This window comes from Macrosteles quadrilineatus, unplaced genomic scaffold (genome assembly GCF_028750875.1).
Source record: "Macrosteles quadrilineatus isolate MER2022 unplaced genomic scaffold, UCM_ALF_1.0 Scaffold_7__1_contigs__length_78375512, whole genome shotgun sequence".
Lineage (NCBI taxonomy): Eukaryota > Metazoa > Arthropoda > Insecta > Hemiptera > Cicadellidae > Macrosteles > Macrosteles quadrilineatus.
Genome location: NW_026542600.1, coordinates 44,521,430 through 44,547,239, shown reverse-complemented (window position 1 = coordinate 44,547,239; position 25,810 = coordinate 44,521,430). Strand labels below are relative to the sequence as shown.

General features: G+C 32.7%; 1 protein-coding gene across 1 annotated transcript in view; it reads left to right on the top strand.

Moving 5' to 3' along the window:
* The window catches only part of LOC128998942 (uncharacterized), a 61,146-nt gene extending 36,048 nt beyond the window's left edge, over positions 1-25,098 (top strand). Inside the window, exons 23-40 of the mRNA XM_054425298.1 lie at positions 198-438; positions 3,163-3,311; positions 3,751-3,936; positions 4,645-4,811; positions 6,615-6,829; positions 7,859-8,021; positions 8,636-8,861; positions 9,302-9,518; positions 12,081-12,346; positions 15,715-15,912; positions 16,426-16,689; positions 18,100-18,252; positions 18,880-19,089; positions 20,511-20,657; positions 21,108-21,367; positions 22,946-23,072; positions 23,209-23,409; positions 24,949-25,098. Of these exons, the coding sequence (XP_054281273.1) occupies positions 198-438; positions 3,163-3,311; positions 3,751-3,936; positions 4,645-4,811; positions 6,615-6,829; positions 7,859-8,021; positions 8,636-8,861; positions 9,302-9,518; positions 12,081-12,346; positions 15,715-15,912; positions 16,426-16,689; positions 18,100-18,252; positions 18,880-19,089; positions 20,511-20,657; positions 21,108-21,367; positions 22,946-23,072; positions 23,209-23,409; positions 24,949-25,098 (3,540 nt within the window). The remainder of the gene's footprint in view (positions 1-197; positions 439-3,162; positions 3,312-3,750; positions 3,937-4,644; positions 4,812-6,614; positions 6,830-7,858; positions 8,022-8,635; positions 8,862-9,301; positions 9,519-12,080; positions 12,347-15,714; positions 15,913-16,425; positions 16,690-18,099; positions 18,253-18,879; positions 19,090-20,510; positions 20,658-21,107; positions 21,368-22,945; positions 23,073-23,208; positions 23,410-24,948) is intronic.
* Positions 25,099-25,810: the final 712 nt, after the last annotated feature.

The window sequence follows — 25,810 nt, the reverse complement described above, 5'->3', positions numbered from 1 at the left end:
TTTTTCGAACCATTTTCTTAATATTTTTCACTTCACGTGATCCGTATAATTGATAACCCTGGATGATGGAGTTCGGATGATTAGAAATCTATATCAGTCATTAGATAAAGTGACCTGGAAGATATATTTCAATTTTCTTTTAAAGTTATGTGTTGAGATTGGTTGATGAATAACCTGTTTACATGTTTGTTTTGCAGAAAGGTTTCGGTCGTCTAGATTGTAAGGCTGTAATCCAGACAAATCCATACCTCAGAGATGACGACCACAAACTGTTAATCAAAACTGTGTTCTCATATCACAAGACTCACAGCGGTAGCAAGGTGGAGGCCCTTGTAGAGGTTAAAAAAGTTGATGATGACATTGACCTCAAGCTATCTGTTGCATCTCAGCTTATTCCAGGAGCCTTATCTTTAACTTCTGTTGTACGTTATTCAAAAGGTAATTCATACTATTAATCAGTTCTTGTGTCAACCCGGTTAATGCAGAGTTTATATTCTTAAATATCTGTTGTGTATTTAAATGAAATTTGTTTCACTTGTGTACAATTATTGCAATTATTTAAACAAACCCTTAGTTATCGGAGCTATACAAATTTTAATTTGAGTTATTATAATTAATAATTTGCAAAATTATGTGAATGTTTTGAGAAAATAAAACATCTTGAATTAATTGACATATGACATTGTCGTCATAGTAGCTTACTAACATTATAGTTTGGGTTAAAATTTACTGAGAAAACCATTTTCAGTATAATAATGGGCAAAACGTATTAAGACTTCTTTAAATCTTATATAAAATTAAATAATATCTTTATAAAATTCAAATTGTACCTATTAATATTACATTATTTCTTACTGTAGTTCTTGACTTGGATGTTTAGACTATCTGATGTAGATTTTTATTTTTTGGGGACATCTAAAGAGTTCTTGGAGGCTAGCGGCCATCTTGGATTAATTATGTTGCTAAAGAGTTATTTATCATCCCAAAATATTTTGTCAAATACCAAAGTGATTGTAATTTAAATACCCAGGGCACTGTGGGATTAGACATTTTCTATGTGGTTTTGTAATTGTTTTCCAAAGGAGTCCTTGGAGGCCAACGACCATCTTGGATCTGCCCGCCATAAGAGCAATGTTAATTTTGATCATTTCAAATAACCGCTGAAACGTTATTTATTTAAAACCTCAAAATATTTTTTCAAATATCAAAGTGATTGTAATTTACATATCTAGGGCACTGTTATGCAGCAGGGTGGGGTAAAGAAATATCCCTACTTTTAAGATGGCACTGTGAGAAGTGGGGGTGTACTGGAGGAATGGAGTTTGGCTCAAATGTCGCTGTTGCTTTGGGATTTTCTAAGAATATCACTTTCCACAGTAGTAGACATGGCTTGTTCAAATGAGCAATGTGTTTTTGCACTCGAGATGCATTTTTTTCAAAAAATCTGTCTATTGTTGCTGTGCAGCTAGCGTGCGCTGCTAACTTGTTATCGGATGTCCTGCTGCAAAGCTGTTACATTTTGGTGAGGGTGAAGGACTTCAGTGTATGTGGTGGTGTATTGCGAAGGATATTTGGAGCTCAAAGAACCGTCCCAGTCTCCTCAATGTTCTGCTTGTAAGCATGCATCCGCGCTGGCGTTGCTTAATCTTACTGTGTCTCGTATTCTCCATGAGGACCTACACCTCCATCCATACAAGCTTGTAGTTGCACATTGATTGATTGATTCTTTAGGGGCGGACCTTGTCCTGTTGCACGTCAGCCACTGATGGGCTTTTTGCGCTCCCCACATGGTACTTCAGAGTCCGTCAAACCTGAGTTGCTTAATGAACTTCAGCATCCTGTCTATGAGCTCCTCCTGAGGAAGGTGTCTGCCCCTTGTCATTGCACCAAGAGTACTGTCCCTTACCTCATTCAGAGCTGTGCAGTCGTAGAGTAGGTGATCAGCAGTCTCCTCTGATTGCCCACATTTCCTACACGCAGTGTCACCATTGTGGATCCTCAAGTGATGCAGGTGCAATTTCAGGAAGCCATGTCATGTCCAGTGACCATTCCTGTGATCTGTCTGAGTTGCCTCCTGTCTAAACGTAGAGCATTGGAGGCGACCGTCTGGGAAGGGGAGAAGAGGGTGAGCTTACTTACCCTATGGTGCTGAAGCCTAACCCATCTTTTCCTGTGTTCCTCCTGAGCCCATGACATGACTGAGTGACATGCATTCCCACGAGAGATTCCACAGAAAGGCTGTGGTCCCACGAAGTCTGAGGCTGACGTGACATTTGCTAGCCTGTCTTTTTAGCGTTGTTTATGAGTTTTGTAATCATAATTTTGAGTTCTTCTTCATTTTTGGGTTACATCATCTGCAAAAGTCAGGATATTTATGTTTGTTCCCATAGTATTTATGTCAAAATCCTCTGAGATTTCTCGATTGACTTTAATCTAGCATTTAGATCCTGATATAGTTGATTTTGATAGCGTTTTTTGATTTTTTAGTTTTTAGGTATTCCATACTTTTCCATTGCTTGTACTTTATATAGGCTTATTGTGTCTAATATTGAGAATAGAGATTTTTTACAAACACATTAATTTACTTTTTCCCTCTATAGATATAGTTTATGAAGTAAGTATTGTTTTTGTCAAAATTAGTGAGGTAAGTTTTGGGTGGAAATATATGGTTTGGGTCCAAGAAAGTGGTTTTCAAAGTGATGTCTTTGTGTGGGTGCCCACGTGTGTAGATGTGTAGAGAGCTACAGACCACACCTGTGGTCCAATTTCAATAAAACTTGGTGTGTGAGTACTAAATCCATGGACCTCTAGGAATTTTTTTCATATTTTGGGAACTTGATTTTGACGGGATTTTTTCATAATAACTCAAAAAATAACAGGAAAATAGCATTTCTACAAAAACGGTTTGTAATAAAATTTAGTATGTTATGGTTTTATGGTTTTAAATCTTAACAAAATTGTACAACCTCTACTGTTTTGAGAATTACGGTAAAAAAATGTTGTAATTTCCCCATAAAAGGTGTAAGATTTGTTGTGTGTTTTTTTTTATTCAAGAACTAGTTTCAACACATATCTAGCTAAGGCCATGTTGTCTTCATCATAATAAATAGAGAAATAATTGAAGAAAATAAAAAAGTCATATACAGTACATTTATTTTTCAGGTAAGGAAATAACAATAGCGTTTGAGTTGAAGATCCCCAAAGGAAGCTTATTAGTGATAGAAAGCCGTTTTGAAGTGACTATTCCAAATGCACAGGAAGCTATGGTAGTTGATGCCAAGATAATGGAGAAGATTGCGCTACATTATGATGTATGTACATGCGTTACTCACCTCTCGCTGCTTGGTTTGTTTGACCTATATTTAGGGAAAATTAACTATAGACTATGTTAAAAACTTGAATGAACTTGGATGACTTGAATATAATATGGTTTACAGAGATTTACATCTCAAGTAGGGTGGAGCACAAACAAGGATGTAAAATCAAAGGGTTTGAGCAAATTTCCTATGATTTGTATTTACACACAAGAATAGAAAGAGTTTTAAACACTCATGTATTTAGAGTCTTTAATTTAATTTTGATTTAAAAAAATTACACATTCTTTATGAAAGCTCAATCACCTCAAGTAACCTTGTAACATATTATAAATCTTAAATACATTTGTGATCAAATCTTACTTGTTGTATGAAACCGTCTATGTTTCACACAAGAGATAGTGTTTTTATTCAGTGTAACTTTTATTGTTTTCAGCTTTCTGTGGAAGCGGTTTGGTTCAGCGGCCACAGTGTCATTTTAACCGGCTCTTACGAAGACAAATCTTCACTTATAGATAGAATCTATGTAGTCAAAATGATTTGTTCGTCCCAATTCTTTCATGAGATATTATTTATTGGCAGGCTACACATTGGAGCTAAAGAATATAAGACTGACTTAATGGTAAGTTCCAGTGAATAAAAATCATAAACTCTAGAATGACTATAGCCTCCCAAAGCCATCAAGCCATTGATTAATTTGAGTAATAAATCATACATTTTTACGGACACCGTAAAGAATGAATTGTTGATTTAATGTGAGGTATTCTCTATACCAATATGAAATATCATATTTATAAACAGGGTTCATAGTGTTCATGATGTACCTATTGTACCTACTTAAGAGTTATATCTCCTACCTATACCATGTTTAAAGATTGGTTTAAACAATCCAAAGATAAAAATGTTTATATAAAAAATACAAAATGGGGAATATCTAGTTAACAAAGCTATTTAAAAAAATGTTAATTTTGATTTTCTCTTCATTTTGACCCATAGAACCATTTCCTGGAGTTTGGCTTTCTACTAACGTGGCACCCTGTACCGGGTAGCTGAAAAGTAACTTGCACAACTTTTTAACCTAGGGAATATATGATTTTGAACAAATGCGGTTTTTTTCCTCTGAGGAACATAGAACCAATCACACTTACAACTTACAATACTTGCAACCATTCCGATCCTGTATCAAGATATAACGCAAATTAACTTAGTTTCCTGAAACTGAAGTGTTCATGATCAGTGGACAATCACATTACACTTGCACTTGTATGATGTGAAGGAAGTTGATAAGTTTAGTTAGTATATAATGACAATATATCATTTTAATTCCCAGGTAGACTATGACGAAGCCAAATACATCCTCAACGTTCACCATCAATCTCCTAATCCTGGTGCAATGATTTCAAATGGAGAGCTGACTTGGAACACTAGTACATATACAATCTCCAACTTTATTGACATGGCAACACACCAGGCGAGGATGGAGCTGCATCTGGATCAGTATGTCTATTGTCTACCAACCAATTGTAGAATCCAACTAAACACAACACTTAAATCAAACACAACAGAAATTGAAATTTCTATGCCAAGAGACTCACTATTGTAGTTGGAATATAATTTTCTTAACAATTTTATCACTTCAACCTTCTGTTAAGTTTTAATAGATTTTTTATCTCATAGCAAAATCCAACACTATAAATTAATGTAAATATCTGCATTTAATTGATCTAGAATGTTGCAGTAAGGCAACTATACAATACACTCTCGATTAACCGAGGTTGTTGGGACGGACACTACCTCGGTTATCGAGAATCTCGGATAACAGGGAGGTCTTCTTTAATTGTCTTGGAAAACTATAAATACTGTAGCCTACATATTATTATTAAATGATGCCAAGCAAATACTCTAAAGGATTAAATAAAAAAAAAGAATAAGAATAAAAGTGAACCCTATAGTTATTAAAGTACACAATTAATTTTTGTTTGAGTTTGACTTGAACTATACTTGACACAATCATGTCAATATTAAAACATTGTAATGACAAACACTGGCAAAAGATGATACGAGCCGGCATTGCCCAAGCAGAAATGTCAATGCTTTTGTTGACGTTCTGCAGATGACAGCTTACCAGTGGTTATCGGCCAACCTAGTACTGTGTGTTTTTCATTTTTAAGGTTACTGCAGATAATTTGTACGTTAAAATATAAAATAATACCTATAATCATTATTTTAAGCATTAGTTTAAAGAAACTACAAATTACTTGCTATTATAACTTTACTTTCAACAGAAACATTCCTAAAAACTTAATTATTGTTTCCCGACCAGGGATAAAGATAAAAAAATAATTTGTATCTTTAGGCCTAAATGACCTCAGATAACTCGAGGGCTCGGATAATTGAGAATGTACTGTAGTTTCAACTCACATTGGAGTCACCTTCAGGCTAGTACTAGATGTGTGTGGGTTTAAAATAGCTTTCTTATTCTTTGAGCTCTCTATTTGGGATTATAATTACAGGAAAGGGTCATGTTTGGGGCTCTAATCCTCAATAAAAAAGGGGTTTCTTTCATTCACTTCAGTGATTATCACTGGCAACTTAAAATTAAAAAGTACGCCTAAACCTAGTAAGATTAGGCTACTAATGGTTTATTTGTTAATTTTAATTTAAAGAGAGAAAAAAATAATAATACAGTGGAACCTTGATAAGAAGACCCTCGATAACAAGTCCCTCTTGATAACAAGTGTATTTTTCAAATCCCCTTGAATTTATTATACCTATGAACACATGTTACTGCAAACCTCAATAAGAAGTCAACCTTGATAACCAGACTAATTGTATAATCCCCATGAGAGTCTTTTATCAAAAGGTTCTAAAATAAGCAATGACAAAATTAATAAATTTTCAAATAAAATTTTATTTTAATTAACAAATTGTAATTATTACAACACTTTATGATATCAACATATCTTGTATAATCTTATGGAATATGATCTGATCATAAATTCTATTCATATTATTTGAGAAAATGATCATTCAGAGAAAAATATCTTGCTATACGGTACTCATAATTTTAATGACATAAATACCCTTATTTTTCCTTTAGCTGCTTTTGTAAGTTCCCCAGCATATGACTCATTGTGTTGTCTGTAGTGTTGGAGTTTAATACAAGGGTATTTTATGTACAAAATCCATTTTTGATTAGCGGGATTTTAAATTAGGACCTCGGGCTCTGAAGCCTCAAGCTCTACTGCTGGACCAGCTCTTGTCTTATTTCTTATTTAAATTCCGTTTGATCTGTTTTAGGTACAGAGACATTCATGTAAAAGTCAGTGGACCACAAAGTGTAGAAGAGATGCTGATTGAGCTAGATATCAAATGGGATGCAAACAGAGATCCCTCCCAAAAAGTGGTGTTCAAAGTAGAGTTGTCTAGAGGCCGTCGCCTAAATTTTGAGTTAAGAAGTAATATTGAATACCCTGGACGTACGATTACAGGAACAGTCTCACTGCGCCATAAAGGTGAGAAGATTTCTAGAAGTAAATTATCTCTGGAGTCACCAACCAGTTGTTACTTACACTGTAACAGCACAGCCAAAACTTGTTTAACCTTTTGATTGATGATAATGACAAGTTCTAAAACTTCATAGTTTGATGAAAGCTCCTTCATAGTTAGGGAGTAAAAACTGGTTGATCCTGCTGCACTACAGGGTTAAGCTTCTCTACTGATGGATGACAGATTTGGTTGGCAGACACAGTTGGCAACACTGTCAAGCGCCGCTGCTACAAGTAGTGCGTCGCCGTGATCCTGCCAGTCTTTCCACTTACATAAACACTTCTCATTTAACACAATGCACTTACCAAGCCAACTGGTATAAAAGGGTCTTTAGTCTATGGTCTCAGAGAGTTGAGATCTAGAAAAATAAATAAAAAGTATAAAAAACTAAATTAGATATTCTTTCTCTCTTAGCTCTATAGTGACGAAAGCAACACATTGTTCTTAGAGTGATTACAGTTGTAGATAGTTTTATCTTTTTTTAATTTTTGTATGCGTAGGGTTTAATACTAGTCCTATTCTGTGATGTTGTTATTATATTTTAAATTTTAAAATAAAATCATATGTGTATGGGAAATAGTAAGATTAAGAGACCATCAATGTTCCAACATTTAGGAAAAATAGATTTAAATAAAAAATTTGCATAGCCAGATAACATTTAAATTTAAACATTTAAATAGTGTCAAATATTTTGTTAAAATAAGTAAAAACAAAAAAGTTCACTGAAATAGTTTGATAAAAATTCTCTCTTAGGGTATACCATACAACAAGGCATTTTGTGGGGAGGTATAATTGACAGTCAATCCAACTTTATTGGAAGAATATTGTATATTTAAATGTTGTATTCCTTATCCTATTTATGAAATCATTTCACTCATTTACTATTTTTCTATTTGTATTGGGGTATTTTTCTCAAGAAGGCTCAGTTTTAAGGAATATGTCTTGGTAAATAAATTGCTAAAATACCTTTTTTTACTACACCATTTTTGTTCTAGATTCTGACTACACAGGCCTGATGAATCTAGAATGGAGTCCCACAAGTTCCATCAGCGTTTCCTCCTTTTTGTCCCTGAGTTTACAAAAGACAGGGACCATTACATTCTTCACCAAAGTGTTTACGCCGTTTGAAAATTGGAAAGTGACTCACTTGAACTATGGGTAATTATTGTGAACTGGTAATTTAGTTTAGGAATATAACATTAATTATAGATTGATTATTTTGTTTTACACTTGGTAGCTTGAAAACATCAAAGTTTTAGTAGTTTTATGTCTTTTGCGTGACCTAGTGGAAGAATGATTTTTTATGCATTTATTATTATTGTAGACTATTCATACTCATAATTTTTATTCATATTTATGTACAATATTAGTGTCAATGCAAAAAAGTGCAATTATTGTGAGCGAGTAAATAAGAATAACAATAAGAGTCTTCAGTTAACACTGAAATTCTTAATGGGAATCAAAAGGGGGAAAAATCAATTTCCATCCCATTAAGTCCTATTCCCACTTTCCGATCATACTGGTTCCCGGCCTCGCTCAAATAAATTTAGGTTAGATGTTTTTTTTACCAAATTTCATCAAAATCGGATGATTTTTACTTGAGTTATATATATGAATTTGAATTGGTTTTTTTACTTCTGGGGACATAAAATGAAAAAATTAAATTAATCCCAGGTCTAGGTCTTACATGAGACCTTTGGCAATTAAAAAACAAACCAAACTATGTGTTATACATTGTATAATATTTAGAAAATTTTATGCAACTGTTTTAGGCTGTGGATTTTGGACAACAGTACAAGGTCCAACGCCAGTGTCACCTGGGGCCATAATGGATCAGCGCTCGCCGACGTTACTTACCTCTCTCTAACATCCAACTCCCAAATTGGATTTTCAGTGACTATTCTACTAAATTCTACTATTCCAGAGGTTTCCCCACTTAAAGGCCAATTTTTATATACTCAGTCATCACAACAGATTAGAACATTAGTTGATATTGAGGTATGAAAACCTTTTTAACCACACTATTCTATAAGGTTTATTTTTTATATAAAATAGTTATACTCTTAAAAGCAAATGAAGCAAAAGCTGATTTACTCTTGAATAAAACAACAAACAGAAAGATGAGTTGAGTGCAATATGGCGTCCAGCCGGCTGGAACAGGGCTTAGTGCTCCCAGCCCAGAACTTTTGAAAATTTCTGAAAATGCAAACTGTTTTGCAATGATGCAACTTATATTCACGGAAGTGTCAATACAGTCATTCTTGCAATGAAATGGAAAATCTGGACAAAGTCACAGACACATCCTTTCTACGTCCAATAAACGGCAACTTCGCCAACAAGTAGTCAGCTGTCTGGCTATTAGTTTAAAATCAAACTTAGATTACATGCACATTTTGTAGGTTGGTTATTTTATAAAACTAATGTGAGCTTGCTTTTAGCCATCTTCTTCTCACCGTGTCAGATTGGAAGGCGGAGGAAAGATAGTTCGAGATGCTCTTTCATCAGAATACGCTGGTCAAGTGAAATTTACAACACCGTTTCACAACTTGACTGGAGGTGAAATATCAGGCATACTCATCATGGATGTTGACAACAATTTTCGGGGTGGTTCTGTCATTGCATTGAACAATAGGAGTGTAAATACATCGTTTGAAGGTATGATACATTTCCGAAAAACCCATAAAGTCTGTAAATTTAAATATATTATAACCCTCTGAACCATGAATATATTGTAAACCCATGAAATTATAAACCATAGTGATCAACTATATTTTTAGTATAAAAATAAATATGTTAAGTAAATAAAGGATGGTGCGGAACAAAAAAGGATTTTTGTAATTCCTTTTTGAAGCAACACTGCAAAGGGACATAAACAGTACGTAAACAATTCATGATTTAAGTGGCAACTAAACAGTGAACCAAATAACGCTGTAAGATTGTAATAAAAATGTTTGTCAAAACAACAATGAGTTTTACTACAGATGCTGTTGTGGTTGTTATAAAAATTGGGGTATCATGGTGCTGTGTTGTCAAATCATAATGTAAAAAAAGACCTAGAACCTGAAATGAATGAATGAAATGAAAAATTGTTTATTTTTTCAGGCAAAGTTAGGGCCACATGGCCCTTTCTTACACTTAGCCTGACATTCAAAATATAACAAAAATAAAGTTACATTGGGATAACTTAATTTAATTAAACATAAAATATTCAACAATTTAATTACCTACATATCTAAGAAAAAAACATCTAACATCTAAAATAAAAAAGAACCTGTGCCTAACGGGATGTTCATAAAGAGATTGTACACCACATAATATAATGTTCTATGCCAGTCCGTCTTACAAAACCTGTGACCTTCATTTAATAAATAGCTGTGGTTTAAATGTTTCTTGACATACATTTTTTTTTTAGATAAGTGTTTTAGTGGTTGTTTCTTATGATAGTTTGTGGGGTTATAGAATGCCTCACTCTGTTTATTGGACTGTAAACTAAAGTCCTGTTTTTGTGTATCACCAATGTCAAACAAAATATTACCTTCCTACTATAGAATATTACTCCATGGTTTTGTTTTACAGAAATATAATTAATGTTGATGGAAATTTATTTTCTCTAAACTAGTAAGAGTAGTTCGCCTACAACCGATTTATAATGCACTTGTAATGTGCTGTAAGTAATATAAGTCATCAAATATTTAGTCTCAACATAATAAGTTGTATTATTAAAGTAGTTATTGTTATTACTTTTTTTCCTTTGTTTCTGAGCAGTAGTTTGTATATAACTACCTCCCTATGTACAATTTACCAGCGTGCTTTTTGCCAAAAAAATATAATAAGTTTGTCTTCCATATAGTTGTACCAGTGGCGTATCCAGGGAATTGGGCCCCCCCCCCGAAATTTTTCTTTTTTAGTTGCCCATGGGCCACGACGTTGAATACTGAAAGTTGTTTCAAATCATAGCTATATACACCCTGTACACACGGGAGCGTTTTAGAAACACAGTCAAATGAGTGCGTACACACTAGGACATCTAGTGTTTAGAGTAAAATCAACATCAGCAACGTCCACTTCTCCTGGATAACCTCTTTCCTAAGTACAGAATTAATATCTTTCTAACATTACAATTTTTTAATTTGATGATTAGTATACGACTTGTTATGCTATGGTGGTAATAAATGTGTAAAACTCATTCAAATCAAGCAGTTTTAAGTTGTTTTAATGTTAAATAGTTTATCTATTTAACTTAGGTACATAAGATGTTCCTTAATTAATCTTAATTCTTTTAGACTATTAACTGTACGATCAAAAGTATTATTTGATATTATTGATCAGGAGAAAATGCTTAAAAATTTATATGCCTATTTTAAATTACAATTTTATTCAGACCTGGAAATAAGTTATTGTTTTTATTAGAAGCCTAGTTGTTAATCAGCGTCCAACCGGACATACGAGAGGGGGGAGGGGAGCAGATGAGCAAGCCCTGCGTTGCTAGTTAGTGCAAATCTCAAGTGAAAAATTATATAATGTACTGTAAAATGCTGTACTACCTAACTCATCTGACAATTTATTGTTTGTACTCTGCCTTTTTGTATTCTATTAGTATCATCAAAGATTACACATGCTATGCAAAATTTTGCGTAGCATGTGTAATCTTTGAAAACAAACAGTTTTTATAGTATGCATATTCAAGTTTACTAAGTTACATAACTATCGTGCAACATAGTATTGGCCATATTCTTTATTCGACAAGTTGAGTGTAGTTTTGTTAGCTTGATTTATTTAATAAAATTACATCAGGCAGCTTAATAGTAGTTTAGGCAACTTTTTAAAGATTTCAGAGCAGTAAAAGGTAATTTTTAGTGGTAATACACCTAGATTATTCTCTACCTTAGAGCCTCCAGAGGTGTTATAAACTGTAATTTAGCACCTTCAAATACAAATAAAGACCCCCCTCCAGCACCGGGAGGTATTCCATACTCCCCAGACCCCCTGGTTCGGGCCCCCCCAAAACAGAATCCTGGCTACGCCACTGAGTTTTACTTTAATGATCAGGTCAGTTAGTGAATTAGATTTCTTCTATGTAAGCACTTTCTTTTTTTGCTGCTTTTTACCAAAAGTGGAACCAAATTTCAGTAAAACTTATAGTTTTTAAAATAAAAATATCAAAATTATGAATTTGGAACATTTTAAGCATCTAATTTGTTAATTCCTCTGTTTCAGGGTCGGCCAAGACTTTAAATGAGAGTAGATTCCTCATAACCATTCTGACTCCTTTTCAAAAGTACCAGAAAATAAATGGAAAGTTGACATTTTCGTCCTCTAAGGCACATTTAGTTGCTGAACTAAAGGCTACTGCATTCACAATTGGGTTGAAAACCATTTACATGTTCAAAAACATGCAAGATTTTGATATTCAACTGTCTGCTCTAACTGGAGTTAATGTTGTCAACAATCTATTGCTTGTAGGAACTCTAAACAACGAAACAGTAAGTATACTTTTATTCTCTACTCCAGTGCCATTTCTTATTCTTTTGTACACTTAAAAGATTTAGATTTGATTAATGATCTCTGACCAATCTGATATGTATTCCATCATTATCAATGCTATTATTATTCTAAATTCGACCTTTGGGTTTGAGGCAAATGCTCAAAAGATGAGTTACAAATTAAATAAATTAGTGAAACTAAATTATTGTTATTATTATTATTTATTTCCAAAAAAATACAAATTTACAAAACTCATAAAATTCCAAGCCACAAAAGCCAATTTGGCTTGTCTGCAGCAATTATTCTAATTTTGTTATTTCACAGTGCTTTTTTTACAATCAGTCTTTGTTACACAATCAGTCTTTTGTTTCCCTTGTTTTTCTGTAAGAATTCAATAATATACCAAACCAATCATAGAATTTAAAGTAGTCAGATTTTAACAATTATTAATAAACAATGAAAAAAGTAACAGCAATAAACGGATTTAAAACTATTAAAAAAGTAACAATAATAAACATTTGGAACATTGAACAGTGAATAATATATTAAAAAAGTAACAATAATAAACATTTGGAACAGTGAACAACAATGATAAAATATGAAACACAGTTATCTTTAACTCAGATCTAAATATAAATTCTTTAACTTCTTCTTTAAAACTCCACAGTAACATATACAGGGTGACAAAAAAGTCTGGAAACGGCTTGATATCTTTTTAACTAAATTCGTTAGAAAATTCAAACCTTTCACATCAACTTATATGTATGAAAACTACTTTTTGCAAGTATTACCATTTTTTTACCTTCACCAGGGGACGGCCCACGAGGAGTAGGTACATAATCTTTAATGTAAGCATAGGTTGATATGCACACCATTTTAAAGGTCTGGTCAAGTGGAGTTTATTGCCGGAAACCGCGTCAAAAAAGGTTCATTCGTTACAAAATGGCGGCATTTCAAAGTTCTTGTGGAATATACCTGCACAGGCCTTAGTAATGGTAAATACTCATAGTCAAAATAAGCCGGGAAATCTGAAACCCGTTTAAATTTGTTTTGAAGATTGAATAAACTTAGTCTATGGGCTAGTTGACTTTAAAATACAATTTCAGCTCTCAAGATAATGTTTAATACGAGTATTTACCAATATTAAGGCCTGTAAAGGTATATTCCACAAGAACTTTGAAATGCCACCATTTTGTAACGAATGAACCTTTTGAGATGTGGTTTCCGGCAATGAACTCCACTTGACCAGACCTTTAAAATAGTGTGCATATCAACCTATGCTTACATTAAAGATTTTGTACCTACTCCTTACGGGTCGTCCCCTGGTGGAGGTAAAAACATGAAAATGCTTGGAAAAAGTAGTTTTTATACATGTAAGTTGATGTTAAAAGTTTTACTTTTCTAACGGATTTAGTTAAAAAGATATTAAGCCGTTTCCAGACTTTTTTGTCACCCTGTATTCCTCAGCTGTACTGGTAAACTGTTTAACAAGAATGGAACTAAATATTCCCTTGTTCTTTTAGAATATTTATTTGTTGTTCTAGGCACAATAAAGAACATTTGCCTTGAGTTGTAACTATGAACATTAAGGTTTTTGAACTCATCTGAAAAATAATAATCTGTTGTAATTAAAAACTTAAACAGCCCATCAACTGGCAAAACGTTGACCAATTGATAACCTAGCATGGGATTTTCAACCAGATCAGCAGAATCAAGCTTAGTCATTGTTTTGATTATCCTGCTTTGCACGGTTTTTAGTTGCATAATGGCTGTGTTTGATGCTGCTCCCCATGACCTTACACCATATCTAAGCAATGATTCACACAGACTTGAGTAAATCAATTTCATTGTTTTTAGTGGCAGGTATTGTCTTATATGGTAAAACTTAAATAAGCATAATCTTAATTTATCAGTTAGTTGTTTCAAGTGCAAGTCCCATTTCATGTTATGGTCAATTATGATTCCCAGATATTTATAACTTAAAACATACTCCAAATTCATACACTGACACATGTTTTCATAGCTCTTCCGATGCAGACAATCGTGTGAATGAAATTTTACTGCTAGCTCTGTGCATTGGTACGAAGGTGAATGAATATGCATAATCTTTGATTTACTGCCATTTATAATCAATCCATTGTCATGGCACCACATTGTCAGCTTCAAAAAATCTGCTTCAATCTTAGTTTTTGCCACGTTTATATTTTTATCGGATATGGCTAGGGCTGTATCATCTGCGTACATAAAGGTTCTACAGAATTGTATAGCATCTGGCATCTCATATACATAAATTAGGTACATCAAAGGATTAAAAATTTATATGCCTATTTTAAATTAAAATTTTATTCAGACCTTAAAAAAAGTTATTGTTTTTATTAGAAGCCCATAATTAATTTGTTATGGGATTTTCAAAAAATGAAAAAAACTTTGGCTTTTGTGGTTTCCTGTGTTCACAAAATTTCTTGTGATGTAACTCAGTTTTATCTGAGCACATACAATATAGTAAAATAATCTATTTCATAGGAAAGGAAATATGAATTCTTGTATTTTTGTTGCAATGTAGTTTGTTGCAATGTATGTTTTCTAACATTTAATCAAATGTTTCCATGTATTTGCAATATTTGCTGTAAATACCATACTATGAACTTTTGACCCATACTATGGAATTTGTATCTGCTAATAATTTTACATTAAAAGTAAAAAGATAGAGCCAGGCCTATTACAAGCATTATTTACTCAAAGTTAACCTTCTCTGTTTCCCACGCTTAACTGGAAATGATTCACAGCCAGGGAGCCAGGTCAATATATTTTTTAAAATGGTTACACTATTTACCTGTTTAAGTTAAAGTACCGGGGGACCGAGCCGTGGCTCGTATAGAAATATAAAAGAACAGGTTTTTTTCTACTAATTTTGGCTTTTATTATTAACGTTCCAGTGGAATCTGACTCATATTTTTCTTTGTCAACAGAAAAACTATTAAGGTCTTTGAAAACTGATAGGTTCATCTCATTTTCTATGTTGCTAGTATAGTTTTCATTTTTTGTTGGTAGAGGTTTTCCAGGAGTGCTGTTGTGGTATTTGATTTCAAAAAATCTTGTTCTGTTGATGTTTGGTATTTGGTTAAGATAGCAGCAATCTAAAACAATAGGATACCGAGCATCTAACTGCACAGGATTCGCTGTGGTTGCAGTTTTAAGATGTTAGTATATAGCTAGTAGCTACACAAGTATTCAACATATTTATTAAGGTTTTCATAAAATATTAATAGCTACATATTTCTTTTTTGATGGATGAGAAAATATATTACATGTTAAGTATTAGGATACATAGATTTGTATTTTAACAATTACAGAACATATTGTCTAGGTTGACTTTAGAGGAGGATGGAACTCTGTTTTGGTTGGCCTTACCGCTCGATCACACTACCAGGATTGGTATGATCTGGAATACAGAGGCTCGTTATTTATGCCGTTTGAAGGGTTCCGTGAAAGTGGAGCAGTCGCTAAGTTTTTGTTTACAGACAAATTCCATTTGGAGGTAGCAGCTGCTGTGGCAAAAGCTAAGGTAATGTAGAGTTGAACATACAAATAGAATTAGATAAGTAATAAGCTATTGGTGTATAAGGTATTCCAATGAAATGTCCTGATAACTAAGAGCTTAAATGCCAAATATTTGTTATTGGTTTAAAGTCCTGTGTTCTGGCACCAAAATATGGGCAATCATATTAATAATATTGAGGTATAAAAACAAACATAAAGGTGTTTATATTCTCACTGCTTAGACATCTTCAATTTTACTCCAGTATAAATAATCAATTCTCTTTGAGTTTCCAAAAAGTAACTTGTTAATGTTTTATTCTATAATTTTAAGGGTTACCTATTTCAAAGTAAAGTATTCTTGTTTTTCATTCATTACTAGAATTTTGTCACAGAGTCCATGGATTTGTCAATACTAAACAAACAATACATTCTTCTTTTATTTACAAATTTATCAGTAGGTGTTAAATATTAACACTGTACGGTACAGTGAATGGTACTCTCATTCATTGATTTTTTTTTGTGTTTTTTTTTTGCTTAGGTTGGCCTTAAAGCAGTAAGCATGTTTAGACAAGAAGAGGACTTGAGGTTAAGTGATTCTGATTTCTGTGTGTCAGAAATCAGTGTAAATCACAAGAATGTATCCACTCTGTGGCAGGCTTTGTTTCAACTCGACACACTTTACTATCCAACAGCATCAGGACAGATTGAGGTTCTCAACTATAACCTCAATTTCTACTCAGCCACAGTCAAGTTACAGCTCAACATAATAGATATCTGTGTTCAAGACTTGTTTTCATTTACTGTAAGTATATATTTTATTTCAAATGTTTTGTATCAGTTTGGTTTGGATTGGAGCCAATTTAACATAATAATTAACATCATCAATTCACATTTGAGGTCTGGCTAGTGCCTGCCACCAGAGATCTTTATTGTCGTTGATTGTATAACTCTACAACACACATGGTGGAGGAAGACCCTGTGCGATAGGAATTTCCGCACATTGCTCGCCATTCAGGCTCTTCCTTGCTTGTCACAAGTATATTTCCGGCATAAAATACCAGGAATGCGCACAGTCATCCCATAAGCATGTTTCCTCTGTAGGGGAGGGTGGGCCACAATGGAACAAAAATTACAAAAGTTACATTTACGTAAATTACGTAAAATTTTTTTTACGTGTTTGGTTAACAGCTTCAGAAGATAAATGTACTTAGAGAACAACCTTTCCCAAATACCATTATATATATTTTAAAATTGATAATGAAATGGAAACTGATTTTTATGGGCTGTTTTACAAAACCTATGTAGGTGTTCCACTACAATGAACAATGAATTAAAATCCAAAAATACCGTACAATAAATCTTGTTTATTCACCTCAAAAAGTATACATGTAAAAACTAACATTTTCAAATGGTTCTACTCGTAATTAGTTTACAGTAAGCAAGTAAAAATTCACTTTCTTCCTCCTGACATATTGGTCTGTAAAAGAACAGCCATTTCAAGACTTTGGCTATTGATAAATTTCCAAAAAGGATAATTTAATGGGAAAAACCCATAATTGGGTTTTAAACTAATAAATGAATACCATATAATAGGTCATATTTTTTGTTACAATGAAACACATTATGGTGGGTCACAGTTCCATTGTGGCCCATGTCTGTTTGATCAGAAAAACTAACCCTAATTCCACTTCAGAACTTTGTACAAATATGTTAACTAGTCTAAAAGTTTTAGAAAGAATTGTTCTTTATACTGGCATGTGACACTTCTCTAATAACTGCAAATAGAAGTTAAAGTTGTAAAGAAATAACGTGGAAAAATTACTTCAAAATGTCAAAATCATAATATGAATAATATCTCTTCCTTACATGGAGGCAGAAATTTGCACCAATGAACTATGGGTGGACAAACAGTTTTGGAGTTCACTCACAGAGTGCAGCAGTTGGGGGACTAGCCAAATACAAAAAATATATAGTTGTTCCACTGTGGCCCACCCTCCCCTACCTTACTTCTCAAAGTTTATTTTTTAATAATGTATTATAAATTAAAAAACTTTCCCCTTGGATATTTGGGATCAATATTATTATAAAATACACACTCCATCACATAACTTACATCTAATGCTGGGGCATTTGTACATCTTAGTTGTTTCTGTACAAATGTTTTTCAAATATTTTTATTACTCTCATGATTTTTTTTATTATTTAATTTCAGCACAAATTATCGATGGCAAATGAACTCAGAGTGACTTCTAATCATCCTCTGCTGTCTGAAATGGGATCTAAGTTCGATCTGAGTGGAGTTTGGCCAGTCATGACTGTTGCCAGCCTAGACCTAAAAGCTGTCACAAACAATAACACTTACAAGGTAAACTTATGAAAAAAATTTTAACTAGCTATAACACTTTTGAAAAACTTTTAATGTTATGAGTAAAGCAAAATAATTGCCTTGAATCTAATGCAAAATAATTACACTTCACTGCAAAACCGTCTATCCAAGATGTTAGCCAGAAGTATACAAAAATGTCAAAATAAACCCAAGTTTGTCAACAGTGGTCAGTTAAATAATTCATTTAAATGATTGTCATTAACACATATTTTAAATTCATACTTAAGCTTTAAAAAACCCACAGAACCAAAATCAAGCATGATCAATACAAAAACTCAAGCATATCAATCAGTTCGATAAATTTATAATTGATGAAAAATTAGAAAAGGTTATTTTAGGCTCAAAATTTTGTCATAAAAATGCTGTTCTTAGTTTTGTTTACTTTTTTGATAGCTCTATATAAAGTAAAATAATTTTTAGCATTTAATCAGCTGTTTCATTTTGTTTGCACTGCACTAGGTTTAGATATTTTCTTCATTCTACTAGATTCTTTGTAAGCAGCCAGTTTGCTTTACTGGTCATTTTATCTGAGCACATACAATATAGTAAAATAATCTATTTCATAGGAAAGGAAATATGAATTCTTGTATTTTTGTTGCAATGTAGTTTGACATGGAGGGTCAATATAACTTTCAACCAGTGGGAAACATGGAGAATGAAGGAATCTACAGCGTGACCTATCGTCTCACAACACCGTTTGAAGCTCTGGACCATTGCTACTTTGACTTCAACCTTCAAACAGAAAAATACTTTTTCTCTTCAAACATGACCATTGATGTTCTCGACAACAGAATAAATATGGATGGATCTTTGGAGGTAACAATCTAAAGTTGAATGCCTTCTATTGTACATTTTTAATATATGTATGAGCTTGCCTCTTTACAGAAAGATAGTTGTTAGTAACCATGCCTAGAGCGCATCAGCTGATAATCTTCCCTATCCTTATACGTTTGACAACTCACTACTACAGATATATACAATAATTCCTAAAGATATGAAACGTATCCCTAGAAATGTTAATTTAAATGTGGGTGTGTAGCATCCAATGATCACATAAACCAATAGATGGAGCATACCTATCCAACTAACGTTGTAACAACTAAAGATCAGTCGGCCAGTTTGTGGTAGGCAAGACACACCACTAAACGTTGTGATAATGGCGCAAAGACTCAATTCTCTGCTTTCAAATAACTCTGCATCTATATCCTACTTAGAGTAAAGGTAATGTTCTACTTAAAAGCTTAAAATCTAATATTTTCTATTTTAAATATTCAAAAAAGTCTATAATTTTATATGAGCTTGAAATATGACATGGAAAAGTTTGTTGTGTACTTCTTTTTTATATTTTTTGGTCCGGTAAGTTAAAAAAAAAACAGCAATTTCCCCCTTTGGCCCCCCCCCCTGGATCCACCACTGCCGTCATGGCCATATACATGTTTCTTAGAAACATATATAATTCATATATAGTAGCCCTGAAAAGGTTTTATCTGACGATACATAGCCTGTTTGTCAATCAGTCACTCAATTTATTGATTGTGGTTTCTTTAGAAATGAAAGTGTCATACAGATTGTAATCTGGATTTTTATCTTAATTGACAATTTAGATCGAAGAATGTCTTTAGTGAGTAGAATGGTTGATCCATAATTTCCTCTATATACTCTCCAGGTCTTGATTTCTTAAGACCTAAGTGGTTGGGCAGGCTATTGAAAATCTTTTGCCACATGTAGGAAGGCTTCTTGCTGTATTCGTTATCATTTTATCAAAATATATTTGGCATCACAGTACAGTACTCTTGTCAAAATGGTAAAACAAGTCCAAACAATGCTGAAAACACGATAATTAAGAGTCAGAACGCAAGAATTGTTTACAATGCTGCAACTTCAAATACGATACCCTCATTTACTCTACTTCAAAATCTGATAACTGAATTCTTAAGATTCTGAAAGTATTATCATTGTTAATAACAATTCAGTATGAAACATTAGACCTACTTTGCTTTTACAGAGTACAATTAAATATTATTGTATGTGATATAAAAGTTAATACTGTGCTGTATATTATAGTTTTAGTATATCAGATTAAACGGACATGTTTTTAGTGTAAATACAGTAACCATTTCCTCCATTAGGTGTTGTAGATAAGGGGGTTCGAATTATTTTGAAGAACTATGTAAGGCAAGTATTGATAAACAACCTGACTGGATTATACTTTGACAATGTTGTTTCTTTGTTCACAGCTGGATGAAAATTATTTTGGCCTGACAATAGATTTCAGAGTAGTATCTCCATCATTTGCACTGCCTTTTTGCCATATATCTTTTACCAAAGATTTCTCTACCGTTGAAAAGTCAATACTTGTCGTTTTGAAATACCCCAATAAGAAAGTAAGTATACATTTTTTATATGGTTTTTTTCTGATTCTGGAAATTATTTACTGATCATATTAATTTTGACTTTTGATAGAAAATGTACTTGATCATTTATACATTAAACTTAATTTTACTTGAATACTATTTCTTTAACTAAATATTTTATCAAATTAATAGTAAAATGTTCCATATGTCCAACTACACATGCTCTATTACTTTTTGAAAGCCATAAAAATGTCAATTCTTACTCAACTTTCTTCAATTTTTTGCTGTGACATTTTCATGAAAAAAGTATAATGTTTTTTGTTTTAGGGATTTCAGAAGGTAAAGGCAATAATTTACAAATTTCCTGTTATTTAATTCTGTAACACAACATAGAGAATAAATGGTGAAATGAACATTGCCCAAAATACGTAGTTTTTAATATCGTAGATTGTGTTGATCGGTAATATAGTTTTTTCTTAGGGAGAAGGAGAAAACTTCAAAATCAGCGCAACTTGGCACTTTGGTGGAAAGGAGTACATCAAATTATCTGGCAACATTGTGACACCTTACGAGAAATTAAACAATTTAGTTGACTTCCTCTACTCTTCACAACCAGCAAATAAAGATTACAACTTGGAAATATTTTTCAAAAATTCTTACTACGCTGAAATTAAATTAACTGGAAAAGTACACATGGAGAAAATTCACGTAGTGATAGAGTCATCCTTTGATCGGTTCAGGTATGTAAACTCAGTGATTTACTTAAAAGTTAATTTAATATAAATTTAAAATTTTATTTCATTGGGAAAAAAACTTTAAAAATTACAACAGGTCCTAAAGATAGATTTCAATTTAGATCTAAATAACTCAATGGTGGATTCTTTTAATTTTTAGATAGGCCAAAAGTAAAATTTCATTTTTAATATATTTCAGAAATAATATTTCCTTGTGAAAAGTGTAGTTCTGTATAAAACATTTGTTATAAATATTTAATAATAACTATTCTCAAACCTATTTATTATTTCTTTAATATTATCCTGTCGAATCATGACCATAAAACTGTTTATGATTGAATTATTTATTTCAAAATCACACCTCATCAGCGAGAAGCTATTTTACTATTAATCCTCAATAATCCAACACTTTGATTCATGTACATCAATAGGATGGGAAGTTTTTAATCTGAATAAGCCTTAAGAACTCATTTAGCAAGTTTTTTTTAGGCAGAGTTCTCATATAAGCATCTGAAGTTAAAAATAATATTTTTATATTTTTTTAAATATTAATCCCGATCTTAAACAACTTCAAGAGTGATAGCTCAAAACTCAATTAATGAAGCCTCTACTTGGTTTGAATCTAATGGCTCCCTCTTAAGCAAAGACAAAACTCAAAAACTATTTTAGCCTCAGACAGTGTGAAATAAAAATGTTGGATGGTTATGTAGACAATGTTAAATTTCTTGGTATTTATCTGGATAAGACCCTTTCTTGGGGACCTCATATCGATTACATAAGTTCTAAGCTTTCAAGGGTAATTTGTCTTATAACTTAACTAACACATTGTATAGATCTAAATTATATTTAAACAGCCGACTTCACTTACTTTCAATCTGTTTTTTGATACAATATTATATTTTATGGCAATTACTGTATTTTATGACTGTCAATGCTAACTTTTTTACGACAATAAAAGTATTATATTATTATTATTATAAAGCTCTTTTGACTCTCAATGTGAATGCAATCCTTAATTGCAATAGTGAGTGGTTATAATCAAAAACACAAGCCTCTTAGTGGAGGTTATGAGTAGTTATTGTTGGTCCATTAGGCGGTGGGAATATATAAGGATTTGTACAGGTTTTTTATAATTAAGTAACCTTAAAGTAGTATGGCGTAAAATATCGTACGTCACTCGTCCAAAATGTGTGTACCGGACTCGTATGATAATCCCGTACTCGACTGTGTCTCGCACAAGAATGGCCACACTCATCTGGTAAACACCTACGTAATATATACTATTTATTTGAATACATGTACTACAAATTATTATTTTGATTTTATTTTTTACTAGGAAATATAATACAGAGATACTCTTTATTTACTACAAATACAAATAAATAGTGACAGTTTAGATATTGGTCAACATAATTTGCTTTCACCTTTTAAAAAAGCACACCTCTGTGTTGCAAGGAAATAGTAAGTTTATATAAATTAACAAAATTCTGCCTCACAGGTTGAGGAGGTGAAAAATCTGTATTCCCATCATGATTATTAAAATAAAATATTTAAATAGCTAATGCACCTGTATGTATGTTGCAGAGAACTTGTAATGGATGGCACACTAAGACGGCAAGACAAGCGCTTGGTGTTGGACTCAGTGGTCAGTTTGGATCAAACAGTTCGCATGGACTTGGAGATAACATCATCACAAGGTGTTCCCTTGTTTGTAAGGCATTTCACTATTTATTAGTTCAACAAAATATTACTTTTCTGTATAAGTATTTAGACAGTTTTATTTCCAACAAGGTGTTTAAATTCTTATAATGAGTGGATGGAAATTTTTTAACACACATGTTGTTCAGATGTATGTACGGATGATGGACAACAGGCGATCCCAGATTGACAGGAAGGTTCTGCTGACTATGACTGTTGATCTGCGGAAGAAGCGGGTCCACGGAGCTGTAGGTTACGACCTCCTATCTGACATCCACAGCGAGAACACGGTCGTCAGCATCCACTCTGAGATCACTTCTAGACTAAGCGAAGAGAACTGGAACATTGTTGTATGTATTAATCATTAACCTAATAATACGTTATATAAATGTTATCTTCACCACTCTATACAAAAAGTAGCTATTTCTTATGACAGCTGGTATCAAAGACAATAATTGATCAGTAATTTGGGAAAAAAGGGGTTAACAAGGGAAAACAATCAATTGGGTTATTGCTCTAACTTTACTTTTCATATCTCTCGATCAGTTCTCCATTTGCCTAAGCATAATATTGTTTCTTTACTATCTATTTTCATAAAGTAAATCCCCTATTTGCACCATTTAACAATCTATTTGTAAACAGGACTATGCTTTTTAAGCTAGTTGTGCTGCGTTTTTACCATAGTGAGTGTTTAGGATTCCTGGCAATTTTATCGAAAAAGCTCCAGAGATAACAAAAATGGTTACTGGTATTTGTGCACTAGTGAGCTAAGTGACACACCGATTTACTTTTTCATTTTGAGCTTCCCATTTTTCTTTTGAGGCCAAAAACACAATCAGTTCAAATTCATATATATATATATTTATTTATTTAATTTTTTTTATAGTTCTGTTCACTTTTTAGGGCTACTTTTTCAATTAATAAGCGAATTAATTATTAATTATTATTTATTATTATCATTATATAATTCATATAATAAGGTTATTAATTAATTATATATAACTCATACTGTGATCATGGCCTTAGTGCCGAAATATATATCAGTTTAAATAAAAATGAATTTCAGAGTACTCTGGTTTTCATTATTTCGCTTTGTTTTATTATTTCACATTACTTTAAATATGTGTCTGTTAGCACAATGGCTCGGACAAAAATGATCCGATTTTGATGAAATTTTATATAAACGTGTAAACCTACATTTATTCGAACGAGTTCCCGAACCAGCATGATGGGACCATGGGAACGGGGGTTTATGGGGGGTTTTACCCTAAAAACAAAAATCTTTGTAATTTCTTTCCCAACCATTTTGTAGAGCTTAAAAAAAGAAATAATTTAGTATATTAGTTGTATGCCTAATGGTTACGGAGAAAATACAAAAAAAGTGTAAATTTAAAATGCCCATGTTATTTATATGGAGAAAATGAAAACTGTTGCAGTTTACTTGTTTATGGATATATGTTGATAAAATTTGGCAAATTCTTATACTATTGACATCTGGTCAAAAACACGTTTTACCTTCCCCGTAGCAGCAAACCTAAGCACTCGTTAAATCTATTGTTATTTAAATTGGGAATAAATATGTCTTATTTATGGAAATATTTTAGTAAAAATGTAATCAGACAAATTGAAATTCGCTTAGTCTGCAGGTTTGCTGTGGCGGGGGTATTTATACCTACTTCTATTTTTACTTCAAAATACAATACTGCATTACCAAGCAAATCTATGAGGGATGATTTCAAGCCATAGGTTGAGTTGTCTCAGTTTAAAAAAAATGAGTTAAAAAATGAGTATAAATAGTCTGCTTAAAATAGTATAAAAACAGAAAAAAATATGTCATGGCATCATTATGTTTAGGCACCGAACCAGAGTTACCTTTTTTTAAATTTCAGGTTACTAGTAATCATTCAAGATACAAAGAAGTCAGCCTGAAAGTTACGGTAATTCCAGGAAAAGATCAGATCTTTGAAGTCAGCATTGAAGGACATACTGACACTGTTCCCCTACAGTCAGAATTTAATGTTGTATGTAACATGTGGTAAGTTTTTTGATAAATACTTTTCATATATCCCATCTTGTAAACTTTAGTAATGAAAGGAGTATAGTTGATAAAAAAACAATCATTTTTCCTCAAAAAACAACAGTGCAGTGAGTTATCAGACGTTGTAGTAGGATATCAGATGGTACGGTGGTTTATCAGACGGTATAGTGGGTTATCATACGTTATAGTTAGTTATCAGATGGTGTAGTGGGTTATCAGATGGTGTAGTAGGTTTACAGAGGGTAGAGTGGATTATCAGACGGTATAGTGGGTTATCAGACGGTATAGTGGGTTATCGGATGGTATAGTGGGTTATCAAATGGTATAGAAGGTTATCAGAAGGTATAGTGGGTTATCAGAAGTCACAGTGTGTTACCAGACGGTATAGTGGGTTATCAGACGGTATAGTAGGTTATCAGTCGGTGTAGAAGGTAATCATACGGTATAGTGGGTTATCAGACGGTATAGTAGGTTATCAGACGGTAAAGCTGATTATCAGAAGGTATAGTGGGTTATCAGACGGTATAGTGGGTTATCAGACGGTGTAAGACATAAGACATAAGACATAAGATATTTATTGCCGTTGATCATTTTTACATGAGATGGGCATGGTCAACATAAATATATACAGTCAATAACATCAAATAATATCAATAATATCGATAATAATCATAAATAATATCTAAATATATTTAAATTAAAACTAAAGTTGC